This window comes from Schistocerca piceifrons, chromosome 2 (assembly GCF_021461385.2).
Source record: "Schistocerca piceifrons isolate TAMUIC-IGC-003096 chromosome 2, iqSchPice1.1, whole genome shotgun sequence".
NCBI lineage: Eukaryota > Metazoa > Arthropoda > Insecta > Orthoptera > Acrididae > Schistocerca > Schistocerca piceifrons.
The window spans coordinates 253762538-253778603 of NC_060139.1; the positions used below are offsets into that span (position 1 = coordinate 253762538).

General features: G+C 40.8%; 1 protein-coding gene across 1 annotated transcript in view; it reads left to right on the plus strand.

Annotated features, from left to right (window-relative positions):
• LOC124776615 (esterase E4-like) overlaps window positions 1-16066 on the plus strand; it is a 122729-nt gene that overhangs the window by 63449 nt on the left and 43214 nt on the right. Inside the window, exons 6-7 of the mRNA XM_047251700.1 lie at window positions 6035-6209; window positions 10901-11076. Of these exons, the coding sequence (XP_047107656.1) occupies window positions 6035-6209; window positions 10901-11076 (351 nt within the window). The remainder of the gene's footprint in view (window positions 1-6034; window positions 6210-10900; window positions 11077-16066) is intronic.

The following is a 16066-nucleotide window of genomic DNA, read 5'->3' on the forward strand; positions in this document are numbered from 1 at the left end:
ATCACTTTAATAATGTTACTTTCCAGACATTCTAAAACATGCAGAAGTGAAACCATTATTTAAGAAAAAGACTCTAAAGAAGATAGGGGAAAATACTGTCCAATTTCCCTTCTTCCTGTATGTTCTAAAATATTTGAAACGATTGTTGCAATCCAGATTCAAAATTTTTGTCACAACTTTAATATAATTTGGCTTCCAAAAAAGCAAAAGTACAATTTATGCAGTTAATTAATTCATAACTCAAGTTAATTCCACCATAGATAAACCACAAAAAGCTGCAGGAACCTTCTGTGACTTATACAAAGCATTCAACTGTGTGAACCACTCACTATTATAATATAAAATGTAAAAATACAGAATTACAGGCAGTGCGTTACAGTAGTGCAAGTCATATTTGACAAAGTAACAGCAAAGAGCAGCCATAACATCAGACAAAGAAAAATACTCTTCAAAATGGAGAACTATTTCACAGGGTGACCACAAGGATCAATTCTAGACCCTATATTTTTTTCTTTTTTACACAGATAACTTCACCATAAATATAAATCATCATTCAGTTTTATCCACTGATGACAAATCAGCACCGATAGAAAATAAAAATGCAGAAGAAATTCCCAAAAATGTCATAAAAACTCTAGAAAATCAAGATGTGTGGTTTCATCTATGTAGACTAAAACCAGATATTTCAAAAACATAGGTTATGCAGTGTAAGAGAAATCAGTCAAAAATAAATTATATTCAAACTATGCAAGGAAGTCTGGAACTAAATCAAGCAGAATGTGTTAAATTCTTAGGAATGCAGTTGGACAGAAATCTGTCATGCTCCTCACATATAGACTATTTAAAAAATAAACTGAACAGCCTGGCATTTGTTATGTTAATCTTAGCCAGTGACACTGCCATAGACATGAAAAAGGTAGTGTACCATAGCTACTTCGAGGTGACAGTGAAATACGGCTTTATCTTTTGGGGAAATGTTAGCAGTCTGACAAAAATATTGACTTTACAGAAAAAGATTGTAAGTAACATGTGTTGTGCAAAGTCAAGAGAATTTTTTCAGTCACTATTAAGAGACCTAAATATACTAAGTGTTCCCTCATTGTATTTATATGAAACAATTCTTTTCACAAATAATACTCCAGAACTGTTTGCTCCAAAAACTTCCAACACAGATGTGGAATTAGAAACATAGAAAGTTTCATGCTTCCTACACATAGACTCAATCTTTGTGAGCAGACCCAACAATATATGAGGATGAAAATATTCAACAAATTAAAAAGGATAAATTTTCAAAAGATTGAAACTGATTCAGTAAAAAGGAAATTATATAGCACTCTGGCTCAAAAATGCTTCTACTGTACTGATGAATTTTTTAATGATGATCTGACCAGTTGAGCAGGATAAGAATTAATAGTTTATATAGTTCTAGTAAATGTTGTATTCCATGTAGAACCTATTATAGTTATAAGCTTGATGAGTCTCCTGTACAATAAAGCAATGATTTGACATGTATGTTGAGAGACAATAAAATTCTGATTCTGATATGTTAGCTTATCCTGAGGGGACATTAGTGAATGCAGAATAGAGGGCAAGAGTGTCACGGAGATGGACTGGATAGTCTACGAAATACATATTAACAACATGGACTGGATAATCTATGGAATACATATTAACAACATGCAAGTTGTGCTAAGATTTCAGACAATGTACTTCCCTGCAGCTAACAGTGCTGTATGTGTGTGTGTGTGTGTGTGTGTGTGTGTGTGTGTGTGTGTCAGAGAGAGAGAGAGAGAGAGAGAGAGAGAAAATTTACTGTTCACCAAAATATTCCAATAGCTGACATTGTCACCTTAATCTAAAATGCGCTCTCTACATGGACTCCAAAGGCTATCACATACTGGTGATAATGCACCTGAAATTACACACAAGGTTAGTTATTGGCTGTCAAGCTCTGAAATATCCTACTTTAATGTAGGTAGAGTTCATAATTATTGCATTTCTCTGCTTATGTCCTTCTTCATTTGTAAGACTGTGGTTGCCCGGGATACTGCCCACATTGAGGCTGATCCCTCACCTGTGGTAGAGTGGGAGGTCGTCTCAAGGTGTGGCAGGGGGCAAAAGACATTCCGGAGGGCTGAACGGAAGGCCTCTCCAGTTTGTCTGACGAACCGGTTTCAGGCTCTGTCTCAGGCTGATACTGATCTTCGGCCTGACATGACTGCTTGTCCTGTTCCAGAGGTTGCCCCTCAGTCTGCAAGATATGGGCGGTCGCAGAGGGTGGGCTTACTGGTAGTTGGGAGCTCCAATGTCAGGCGTGTAATGGGGCCCCTTAAGGATATGGCAGCAAGAGAGGGGAAGAAAACCAATGTGCACTCTGTATGCATACCGGGGGGAGTCATTCCAGATGTGGAAAGGGTCCTTCCGGATGCCATGAAGGATACAGGGTGCACCCATCTGCAGGTGGTCGCTCATGTCGGCACCAATGATGTGTGCTATGGATCGGAGGAAATCCTCTCTGGTTTCTGGCAGCTGTCTGATTTGGTGAAGACTGCCAGTCTTGCTAGCGGGATGAAAGCAGAGCTCACCATCTGCAGCATCGTCGACGGGACTGACTGCGGACCTTTGGTTCAGAGCCGAGTGGATGGTCTGAATCAGAGGCTGAGACGGTTCCGCGACCATGTGGGCTGCAGATTCCTCGACTTGCGCCATAGGGTGGTGGGGTTTCGGGTTCCGCTGGATAGGTCAGGAGTCCACTACACGAAACAATCGGCTGCACGGGTAGCAGGGGTTGTGTGGTGTGGGCTGGGCGGTTTTTTAGGTTAGATGGCCTTGGGCAAGTACAGAAAGGTCAACAGCCTCAATGGGTGCGGGGCAAAGTCAGGACATGCGGGGACCAAGCAGCAATCGGTATTGTAATTGTAAACTGTCGAAGCTGCGTTGGTAAAGTACCGGAACTTCAAGCGCTGATAGAAAGCACTGAAGCTGAAATCGTTATAGGTACAGAAAGCTGGCTGAAGCCAGAGATAAATTCTGCCAAAATTTTTACAAAGGCACAGACGGTGTTTAGAAAGGATAGATTGCATGCAACCGGTGGTGGCGTGTTTATCGCTGTTAGTAGTAGTTTATCCTGTAGTGAAGTAGAAGTGGTTAGTTCCTGTGAATTATTATGGGTGGAGGTTACACTCAACAACCGAGCTAGGTTAATAATTGGCTCCTTTTACCGACCTCCCGACTCAGCAGCATTAGTGGCAGAACAACTGAGAGAAAACTTGGAATACATTTCACATAAATTTTCTCAGCATGTTATAATCTTAGGTGGAGATTTAAATTTACCAGATATAGACTGGGACACTCAGATGTTTAGGACGGGTGGTAGGGACAGAGCATCAAGTGACATTATACTGAGTGCACTATCCGAAAATTACCTCGAGCAATCAAACAGAGAAAATGACTCGTGGAGATAACATCTTGGACCAACTGATAACAAACAGACCCGAACTTTTCGACTCTGTATGTGCAGAACAGGGAATCAGTGATCATAAGGCCGTTGCAGCATCCCTGAATATGGAAGTTAATAGGAATATAAAAAAAGGGGGGAAGGTTTATCTGTTTAGCAAGAGTAATAGAAGGCAGATTTCAGACTACCTAACAGATCAAAACGAAAATTTCTGTTCCGACACTGACAATGTTGAGTGTTTATGGAAAAAGTTCAAGGCAATCGTAAAATGTGTTTTAGACAGGTACGTGCCGAGTAAAACTGCGAGGGACAGGAAAAACCCACCGTGGTACAACAACAAAGTTAGGAAACTACTGCGAAAGCAAAGAGAGCTTCACTCCAAGTTTAAACGCAGCCAAAACCTCTCAGACAAACAGAAGCTAAACAATGTCAAAGTTAGCGTAAGGAGGGCTATGTGTGAAGCATTCAGTGAATTCGAAAGTAAAATTCTATGTACCGACTTGACAGAAAATCCTAGGAAGTTCTGGTCTTACGTTAAATCAGTAAGTGGCTCGAAACAGCATATCCAGACACTCCGGGATGATGATGGCATTGAAACAGAGGATGACACACGTAAAGCTGAAATACTAAACACCTTTTTCCAAAGCTCTTTCACAGAGGAAGACCGCACTGCAGTTCCTTCTCTAAATCCTCGCACAAATGAAAAAATGGCTGATATCGAATTAAGTGTCCAAGGAATAGAAAAGCAACTGGAATCACTCAACAGAGGAAAGTCCACTGGACCTGACGGGATACCAATTCGATTCTACACAGATTACGCGAAAGAACTTGCCCCCCTTCTAACAGCCCTGTACCGCAAGTCTCTAGAGGAACGGAAGGTTCCAAATGATTGGAAAAGAGCACAGGTAGTCCCAGTCTTCAAGAAGGGTCGTTGAGCAGATGAGCAAAACTATAGACCTATATCTCTGACGTCAATTTGTTGTAGAATTTTAGAATATGTTTTTTGCTCGAGTATCATGTCATTTTTGGAAACCCAGAATCTACTATGTAGGAATCAACATGGATTCCGGAAACAGCGATTGTGTGAGACCCAACTCACTTTATTTGTTCATGAGACCCAGAAACTATTAGAAACAGGCTCCCAAGTAGATGCTATTTTTCTTGACTTCCGGAAGGCATTCGATACAGTTCCGCACTGTCGCCTGATAAACAAAGTAAGAGCCTACGGAATATCAGACCAGCTGTGTGGCTGGATTGAAGAGTTTTTAGAAAACAGAACACAGCATGTTGTTCTCAATGGAGAGACGTCTACAGACGTTAAAGTAACCTCTGGCGTGCCACAGGGGAGTGTTATGGGACCATTTCTTTTCACAATATATATAAATGACCTAGTAAATAGTGTCGGAAGTTCCATGCGGCTTTTCGTGGATGATGCTGTAGAATACAGAGAAGTTGCAGCATTAGAAAATTGTAGCAAAATGCAGGAAGATCTGCAGCGGATAGGCACTTGGTGCAGGGAGTGGCAACTGACCCTTAACATAGACAAATGTAATGTATTGCGAATACATAGAAAGAAGGATCCTTTATTGTATGATTATATGATAGCGGAACAAACACTGGTAGCAGTTACTTCTGTAAAATATCTGGGAGTATGCGTGCGGAACAATTTGAAGTGGAATGATCATATAAAATTAATTGTTGGTAAGGCGGGTACCAGGTTGAGATTCATTGGGAGAGTCCTTAGAAAGTGTAGTCCATCAACAAAGGAGGTGGCTTACAAAACACTCGTTCGACCTATACTTGAGTATTGCTCATCAGTGTGGGATCCGTACCAGATCGGGTTGACGGAGGAGATAGAGAAGATCCAAAGAAGAGCGGCGCGTTTCATCACAGGGTTATTTGGTAACCGTGATAGCGTTGCGGAGATGTTTAACAAACTCAAGTGGCAGACTCTGCAAGAGAGGCACTCGGCATCGCGATGTATCTTGCTTGCCAGGTTTCGAGAGGGTGCGTTTCTGGATGAGGTATCGAATATATTGCTTCCCCCTACTTATACCTCCCGAGGAGATCGCAAATGTAAAATTAGAGAGATTCGAGCGCGCATGGAGGCTTTCAGACAGTCGTTCTTCCCGCGAACCATACGCGACTGGAACAGGAAAGGGAGGTAATGACAGTGGCATGTAAAGTGCCCTCCGCCACACACCGTTGGGTGGCTTGCGGAGTATAAATGTGGATGTAGATGTGAATTGGTTTGACAGCCTGTGAGTTTCTTGTTCATAGTTGATCCATAGGACATAATTCGTATAACATAATGTACAAAATAAGTGTCTGCACAGTGGTGGCATTACTCCATGTTGATTAACTTTTCCTCAATTTGATAAAAGAACTTCAGGCTTCTTTATTAATTTATCAGTCAAAACGTATGTTATTATTTTGAGTGCATGCTGTCATTGTTTATTTATTTATGTAGAAATTAATTAATTTAGATCTATTTTTAAGAAAAGTTTTAAAGTAAAACCTGGCACACAATTACAATTGTTCACATGTTATTTATTACTTAATGCCTTGTTTTTGCAGGACCTGACAAGGAATTTAACCAGCTCATTTGCTTTTGTTATTGAGCGAGATTCAGGAGATGGAGGTGAAAAATTCTTACCAGCTGACGTTGCAGAACAATTCCTGCAAGGAAATTTTGCCCATGTTCCTGTAATGACAGGAACAACCAAAGATGAACTCGCTTACATACCCAAGGGTAAATTACTAGCATTTAATAAAATACTCATTTTCTTAATGCAATACTGAAATGCAAGTCTAAAGGTTAGTGGATGGGATATAAATACCATTGTCACTGCCTTCACAGTATGAATTAGTTGGGTGCCTGTTCTAGCTTGAAGTGTTCAATGCATCTGAAATAGTATGTACGTTCAGATTGCAAGTGCTGTTCCTTTTTGACTCTGAACTTCTGCCTCTTGAAATACTGTTTGGGTAAACTGTATAGTTATTTCCTGATGTGGACATCTTCACTTCTGCAGTTGTTAGGACTTCTTCACCTCTGCAGTTGTTATTGTGTTGGAATTTGTGAACTGTTATCATATCCGTACTTTATACTAAATGATACAAAGTATTTTTTCTCACAACAGTTATATTATATCTTCTGTCATAACTGATGATATAAGGGAACACAACATTTAAAATAAATTCTGATATATTTGATCGCACATTACGTAAATTCCATCTGACAATAATGATGACAGTTCTGTACAAATCTGACAGAATAAATTCTCCAGGATGAAATTTTCACTCTGCTACAGAGAGTGTGCTGATATAAAACTATCTGACAGATTAAAACTGTGTGCAATACTGAGACTGGGACCCAGCACCTGTGCCCTTCGTCTGCAAGTGCTCTACCAACTGAACAATTGAGTGTGACTTATGAACAGTCCTCACAGCTCTACTTTTCCAGTACCTCATCTCCTGCATTCTAAACTTCACAGAAGTTCTCCTGCCTAACTTGCAGCACTAGCACTCCTGGAAGAAAGGAGAAAGAATCTTCTTTTTCTTCCAGAACCTAAACACCATTGTCATGGCACACTCTTTTTCTTGATAGTGCACATTGCTTCTCTGAGCTGGAACCCTATAATACAGAATAATTTTCTGGCCAGCAAGCACCATAGCACGTAGCCAAAGCTGCCATCATTGTCCCACCTTGGTGATGTGTTGCATTCATCCAGGTTAGTGTACATGCACAAAGAATAACAACTTTCCATCATTGTACAATTGTATACCAACTAGCTAATAACAGATACTTTCACTGTGATGATCATCATTCGTAGGCATGGTAGACTTCACCAAAAGTGAAGTGTTACACGACAAGCATTGCTGTTCAGTTCATTATTTATGTTATATTTCTGCATTTATCTAGCCTACTAAATGAGTCACAACCACTTTTGTAGCTTACTGAGCACCATCAATTCTTTCCAAATGATTTTGCCATTTCTGATACTATTGTTGTGGTTTATATCTCAGTCTGTTTCAACTGTCCTTGTAGTTTCATTCTGGAAGAAAATAGTTTCCTAAGTGAGTGACACACACCATAATGTGTTAAACTTTCAAATTTGCAATCACAGATTTTTTTATGAAACATTTATAAAATAGGCTGTCAACTGTATAAAAATATTCACACAAGAAAACTATAAAATTACAGGACAGAATCTCTGGCAAGTACTTCTATTCAGGAGGAAAAATTTCAGGTTATATTGAACCATGGGCTACATTGGATGAAATGATGAATATGTTGTAATAAATGGCTGCATATTGTAGCTACCTTCACCCACTACATTTTTTATGCCACTATCCAATTATTTCTGCTGTGGGAATGATTGTCATAAAATGCTAAATTAAAGTTACGTGTTTGTCACCATTGTAAGGCTGTGAGACAGTATGGTTGCATAATGTGTTTTAGTCTGTTTAGCTTGACTTGTTTTTCCTCATCTTTGACACAAAATCATCTAGTGGTTTATTGTTTTATGTGTGATCATATTACCTTGCATTTTCATTCATTTACAATATTTAAAAAAATGGTTTCTTTATTAGCAAATATTTTAATGCCATTTAGTCAATATCAGACCCAATGAAGTATTTGCAGTAACAGATACTCCATCATGGAAGTAACAAACATAAAATGGACAGGTAATCATCCACCTGTAGCTGAGTGATGCACAGCAGTTATACTCACATAATGCTATAAAGATTTGTCTAGAGTTCAATACGTTGACCCTTATCTAATTTAAATACACACTCTTCCACACAAAGTCATACAGAAACTGAAATACACTCACCCACAGCCATTTCAGTATGTCATCACACAGTGTTTGCACTTAAACTAAAAGGGAGTGGTACTTCAATATATAGGAAACTTGCTCTTCTGTTACGTGTGCCTAAGCATCACATTTATGTGGTTGCCTTTCCTCATTTTTATTGATTAAGTCCAAAGAAATATTTTTTTTGACAATATTAGGAAAAGAATAGATTGCTGCTCACCATACAGCAGAGATATTGAGTCGCAGACAGGGCAACAAAAGGCCTACTAAAATTCCCGCAAACACAGCTGACACACACACGACCACTGTCTCTGGATGCCAATGTTAGACTATGAGAAGCTGGAGCAGTAAGTGAGAGGGAGAGCAGGGTATGAGTTGGGGGACAGTAAAGTAATGTTTGCAGGAGGATACAGGGATGAGGTGGAGAAAAAGTAGGGCAGCTAGGTGCAGAGTTGGGAGCTAAGATGGAATGTGGTGGAAGGGGGGGGGGGGGGGGGAAGGTGGAAGGAGAGAAGTAAAAACACTGTGTGTGCGCTTGTGGGATTGAAGGCTGTGTGGCAGTGGAGGGTGAACAGGGAACAGGGAAGGGTATCGGTAGGTGAAGGACAATGACTAATGGAGGTTGAGGCCAGGATGGCTACAGGAACATGTGATATATTGCACACGAGTGCACACCTGCACAACAGAGAAAAGCTTGGTGTTGGTAGAAAGAATCCAGATGGCACAGGTTGTGAGGCATTCATTAAAAAGAACAATGTGTTGGGCGGCGTGCTCAGCAAATGGGTGGTCCAATTGTTTCGTGGCTACAGTTTCAGTGGCCATTCTTGCGGACACACAGCTTGTTGATTGTCATGCCCATGTAGGACAAAGCACATTGGTTCAGGCTTAGCTTGTGAATCACATGACTGGCTACACAGGTAGCCCTGACTTTAATGGGACAGGTGATGCTTGTGATCAGACTGGAGTAGTAGGTGGTGGGAGGATGCATGGGAGGGGTCTTGCATCTACGTCTGTTACTGGGATGTGAATCATGAGGCAAGAGGTTTGGAGTAGAGGCTATGTAGGGAATGACAAGGATATTGTGTAGGTTCAGTGGGTAGGGGAATATCACTGTGGGAGGGGTAGAGAGGATAATTGGTAGGACATTCTACATTTCAGGGCCCTGCTAGAGGCAGCCGAAACCTTGGTGGTGAATGTGATTCAGTTGCTCCAGTCCTGGGTGGTGCTGAGTCATGAGAGAAATTCTCCTCTGTGGCTGGATAGTGGGACTTTGAGAAGTGGTTGGTGACTGGAGAGATAAGGTATGGGAGATCTGTTTCTGTACGTGGTTGGGAGGGTAAGTACAGTATGTGAAAGCCTCAGTGAGACCTTTGCTATATTTTGAAACGGACTGCTCATCTGCATGTTGTCTGTTTCAGAATATGGCCATCTGGCTGAAAGCTTACATGTTTAGTATTCTTTTTGTTGTGCCTGTGTCAACATCTCTGCTATATGGTGAGTAGCAATCTATCCTCTCCAGAATACTGTCATTAATCCATAACAGATTCTCCTATTTTTTTCTGCCATGTCAATAATTCTTTAAAATTATTGACTTACATCACTGTTTTATGCCAGGTTACCGTCACACACACTTGCTTATGCCAATGTTGTAATGAAAGTACAGCTTACTCAAATACGTGATAAAGGTAATGAAACAAATACAACTGTGTCACGGGCAAACAAAAAATAAGTATGCAAAAGTTGAAATACATTACTAGCACAACAGCATATTATTGTTTTCAACCATACACCACATTCTTGGCAAACAGTGTATATGTTTACATATTACTACCCTAACATATTTTTTTCCCAAGATGAATATCAATATGATTACATGGATATTAAGCATTTGGGGATAAGCAACAAAATGTAATGTAACTGAGAAAGCGGCAGCTTGTTCTCAGACTTACTGTTAACTTGTTCTCAGACTTACTGTTAACTTCGCACCGTCAGATTTACCTTGTTTGTACACAATTTGTTTAGAGCAGTGTATTGATTATAAACTATCAAAGCAGTTTTTGCTTCACATTGTTCCACAATCCTTCATGTCTCTCTTCATTGTGGGGCTCATAGTATACAATGAATGATTGGATGTATGACGCTTTCCATTCTGTACCTGCTTAATATATCAGAAACAATGCAGTGACATATCATTATTGTGACATCTTATAACAGATTACAGAAGGCAGCATACCAGACATACTTTACTATAATTAATTTAAATTTGTAAGAATTTCAATGGAGAGGGAAATTTGTAATCTGAAGATGTAGTATCATTATGTGGTCTTCCCTTATGTGTTCTCACTCTCTCTCTCTCTCTCTCTCTCTCTCTCTCTCACACACACACACACACACACACACACACGCACACACACAGATGGGCTGGGGGGGGGGGGGGGGGGGGGGGAGGAAAGCATACAGAAGGATTTAATGACTGAATAGTTTGGAATACATGCTGGTATGTACACAAGGTAGGGCTAGTGATATGGTTAGAAGGCAACAGATACCAATCAGAGTGATCTTCTATTATAGCTACTATATCAACTGTTTGATTGTAACTGTATATTTTAAAATTGTCTTCCAGAATTTCTCCGCAGTAATGTATCACAGAATTTGAAAGAGAATTTTGTGTCAATAGTTTTAAACTATGTCCTCCAAGAGATCAATGCTCCAGGATCAAATGAAATTGCTGCAGAGCTGACGAAATTTTACCTCAATGATGAACCAATAACAAATGCTTCAGGGGATGCTCTCGGTAAAGTAAGTGAGAAAGTAGACATATTTAAAGCTATAATTTATGAACAGTGACTGTGGGAAGGTATGAAACTTTATATTGTTTTGTTTTCTTTGTATAATCAACCAGTGTTGTATCAGAAATGGTATGTTTATATAGATATTTCATACAGCATCTTTTCTTTTTAATCATTGCTGTCTTTCAAATTTGAAAATGTCAGTGACTAACATTTCCATCTCAAAACTTCCCTATCTGGCAAAAAAGCTCAACACACTTAATGCTGTGCAGCTAGAGACACAAACTATGCAGCTAACATATTCAGAAAAGGATATATCACTACTCGCCCTAAAGATGACATGTTGAGCTGCAGACAGACACAACAAAAAGACTTAAACATTTAACTTTCTGTCAAAGCTTGATCCATAAAAGAAAAATAAACAAACACACACACACACACACACACACACACACACACACACACACACACACAAAAGCAAGTACACCTCATGCACACATGACCGCAATCACCGGCAGGTTGGACCCGAATGGAACTGTCACATTGAACAAAGGCAACAGTCTGGGGCGGGCAAGGGGGAGGGATATCAGGGTATAGGTTGGGAGAGAGGAGAACACTGTCCGGTGGAGTATGCAAGGGACTATGTGGCAGCATGACAGGATCACCGCATTCTGCGTCAGGAGGCTGTGGGGGAAGGAGATGGGGAGGGAGATGGAGGGAGCGAAAATGGGTAGGAGGGGGAAGGGGAAAGGTGGACGGGTGGGTTGGCAGAGGGTGGCACACAAAGAGGGTGAGGGGATGAGAATAGGGAGGAGGTGATAGGACAGAGGGGGGGGGGGGGGGACTGTTGGCTGGAGGTTGTGGCCATGATAATTTCAGGTGCTGAGAATGTGTTCTTGTTGGTGGTTGGGGGTTGGGGGGATCCAGATGGCATGGGTTGTGAAGCAGCCATTGAAATCTCACATGAAACCAATGCCATCTAGATCCACCCCATCACCTCCAGCTTTTCTGATCTGCACAAATGGGAGCTTTCCTTACAGTACATCCTTCACTCACATAACCTCTGTGGCATAAGCCTAAGGTAACTTGCTGACCCAACACCCTCCACCCAATAGAGAGAGAGTGTGTGTATGTGTGTGTGTGCATGTACCATCCCCTGTCCCAGTAACCCTGCCCAATTTGTGTCAGCTAGTTGTGTACTGCCATCTCATGCCCTAGTTTGTGAAATTGCATGCCCAGCCGTCTGCCCCCTGCCCCCCCTAACTGCTACCCCAGCTAGATCACAGGCAGCTCCCCACTCTCCCATGAGTCACTGGACACTTTTACTTCCAACCCCTTCCCTGCATCCCGCCTCTCTCCATCCCTCACCACACCCCACCCTGCACCCCCAGTCGACTGAGCACAATGTAGGGAGACAGACATTTGCATGTAAATGAGTGTGTATTTATTAGTGTGCATGTTTCTCCTACATGTTTCTCCTACAAGCTTGGAAAAGGAATTTCATTCTGAAAACTAGCAAAGCTCTATACCTTTTGTTTGTATACCTATCAACAATGCAGTGTTTCTGCCTTTCGGTGAGTCATCTCCTTTATTCGTAAATAATTTATATATTGAAAGTTTATTTACAGTTGCTGCTGTCAGCCATGTTTAGAACTCTGTTGAGCCCAATTGACCTGACAGGCTCAACTGAAATGATTTTGTTCCCCTCTCCACAGTTAGTTGGCGGGATTTCCCCACTATTAGAACCTCCTATCTTCAGGTGTTGTTTACAGTCCCCTCCACTAGTTTACGTGTGACCTTTGTGGAGAGCAGATGTGATGATAGTGGCATCTCCAATTTTGTGAATATTTTGTGAAAATATATAGTACCATGAGCTTGGCATTTCAGGTACATTGTGTCTGAATATGAAATTATCCAGGTGTTCTCTATTTTAAACTCCAGAGTCTCCACAGATATGGCTCAGAATAATAACGGCTTGTCTCACACCTGTCATCATAAAGAAATTCAGGATTTGCTGATGTGCACTGACTAGGAAGACCCCCATGCTGTCAGAGGGTCTTGATGATGAGGGTGACATTGTTTCACAAGATGAGGTGAAAGAACATGAAGGCGATTCTGTAATAGAGCAAGATGGTGAGGATATTGCTGAGGATGAAGAAGGAAGAGACAACAAAGCAAGAAACTTCTATTTGGGAAGAGATAAGAAGACAATGTGGGCCAAAAAGACATCGGCACTCACCTCCCTGGAATCATAGGAAATGCTACAAATGTTAAAAGTGCAATTGAATGTTGGAAATTATTTATTCACTGATGACTTCCTTGACACCATTGTCAAATACGCAAATCAGTACGCTGACACTATCAGGGATCATTAATCCAGATAGAGAGACGTCAATTTTGCAGATGTAATTGAATGAAGAGCATTTATTGGTTTGTTGTACCTAGGAGGTGCAGATGAGTGGGGGACACCCCCCCCCCCCCCCCCAAAAAAAAAGGGGGAAATTCATCTTAACATCTTTATTTCTTCATATTTTTACACCAAATTTAATCACCTTAGAAAATTCTCCATTGACCACAACAAACTTCTTCAAACAATCCTTCCATTGTTCAAAACAGTTTTTAAATTCACTTATTCGGATGTTCCTTATTCCTTCCAATGATTTTTGTTTTATGTCTTCCACAGTGGCAAAGCACTTTCCCTTCATGTCCCTTTTGTATCTGGGGAAACAAAAAGAAATCACAGGGGGCTAGATCCAGTGAGTAGGACGAGGGTGAACAATTGGTATTGTGCCTTTTTTGGTCAAAAACTGCTTTACAGGGGGGGTGGCGTGGGCCAGCATGTTGTCATGATGGAAGAACCAGTCACCTGTGCATCAAAGATCTGCCCTTTTGTTCCAGATACTCTCCCTTAATCCTTTCAAAACCTCTAAGTAGAACTCCTGGTTGACAGTTTGACCCAGGGGAATGAACGCCACATGCACAACACCTCTGCAGTTGAAGAAACAAATGAGCATTGTCTTGATGTTTGACTTCACTTGGCTAGCATTTTTCAGATGTGGAGAGCCACTTGTCTTCCACTGACTTGATTGGTGCTTTGTTTTGGGTTTGTATGCATAGCAACATGACTCATAAGCAGTAATCACCTTGGAAATAAATCCAGGGTCCTCTTTAAGCTGATTTTTGAAGCTCAAAACATGCTTGAAGTCAATACTCCCTTTGCTTGTTTATCAGAAGGTGAGGGACAAATTTGGCTGCAACCCTTCTCATGTGAAAATCTTATGATAAAATCCTCTGAATTGAACTCCATGATATTCCAGACATCTCCAGAGTTGAACAATGGTTCAACAACAGTCTTCACAAACAAGGGCATTGACATCTTCAATTGACATTTCCCCATTTTTAAAACATGAAAAACCACTCATAGACGCTGGTTTTACTTAAGACAGCATCCCCATAAGCAGTCTTAAGCATTACAACAGTTCCCGCAGCCAATTTCCCCAACAGGAAACAAAATTTCACAGCCGCACATTGCTCTCAACAATCTGCCATCACGTTTTCACCTAAATGGAAAAAGTTGTTTAACTAAAACAACTCTGATGGGTGAACCGAAGCACTCACAGCAACACAACTGCGTACACTGACTCCAGTGGCATGACTGTAACAGACACTGTCGCAGCCCACTTTCCATTACTTTTTGGTCCTCCCTCATACAAAGGGAATTGTCAAAGCTGGAGGAATTTTGGAGGACTGGAGGTGACAGCATTGAAAAATTCAGTCTTGTGATGAATCTCAAATGGTTTAAGAGTCTGATACATTACCTATGTTTTGACAACCAAACTAACAGAGCTCAATGGAAAGGATTGGACCGGCTAACTCCTATTTGCGAAGTTTTCGAAAAGTTCACAGAAAGCTGTCAAAACAGCTATTGCCACAGGGATAATGTGACTGTAGAGGAAATGCTTCCTGGTTTTTGTGGTAGATGTGCTTTTTGGCTGTACATACCCTCAGAAACAAACAAATATGGAATCAAACATTTTGCTCTAGTTGACTGCTAAAATGATATATACAGTGAACATGGAGGTCTACACTGGACTACAGCCTGTGGGTCCTTTCTGTGTCAGCAACAAACCAGCTGAAGTTGTCAAGAGAATGACTAGGCCTGTATTTGGATCCAGTCAAAATATCACTGCTGATAGCTGATTGCCTGATTTTGACCTCATCAACTATTTGAAGACAAAAAAGCTGTCCTTTGCTGGAACTGTCAGAAAAAATAAAAGACAATTGCCATCCAATTTTGTTGATGTAAAAGGGAAGCAGTATGTAATGAGAAGATTTTAGTTTCCTTCATACTGCGCCAGAATAAAAGTGTGATTCTTGTATCTTCTCTTTATAGTGACAATGCTATTGATCCTGATCAATCTGGAGAGAAAAACAAACCAGAGATAGTCACTTTCTACAATTCAAAAAAATAGCGGCATTCATACCACAGATCAAATGTATGCTACTTACAGTGTGAGCAGAAACACAAAGTGCCTGCCAATGATCATTATTTCACGATATTGAATGTGGGTGGTATCAACTCCCAGGTTATTTACCATTGAAATCAACTGGAGAAACAGCTTGAAGAGTTTACCTAAAATTGCTATCACATCAACTTGTTCTTTAATATTACACAGAAGTATGAAGAAGATTGGAATCCTCTCCAGCTTACAAAGCCGACTCAAAAGATCTGTCCCCACAGAAGACAGAGAGAAATCACCACCTCTCCCACACCCCAAAAAATGTGTGTGGGTCACCTGCACTACAAAAATGGGCTGCAGAGCGATGTCAGACTATGAATGTAAAAACTGCCACAATGCTATCTGCTTATCACATGCAAATATGATCTGCCAACTTTGTTTCTCTGCTCACCAGTGTATTTGTTCTGGTACTTCTGAGTGAGTGTGATAAGCATCAGCACAAAAATGGTGGCTTAAAATGGGAGTTTTTTGCACAAATTT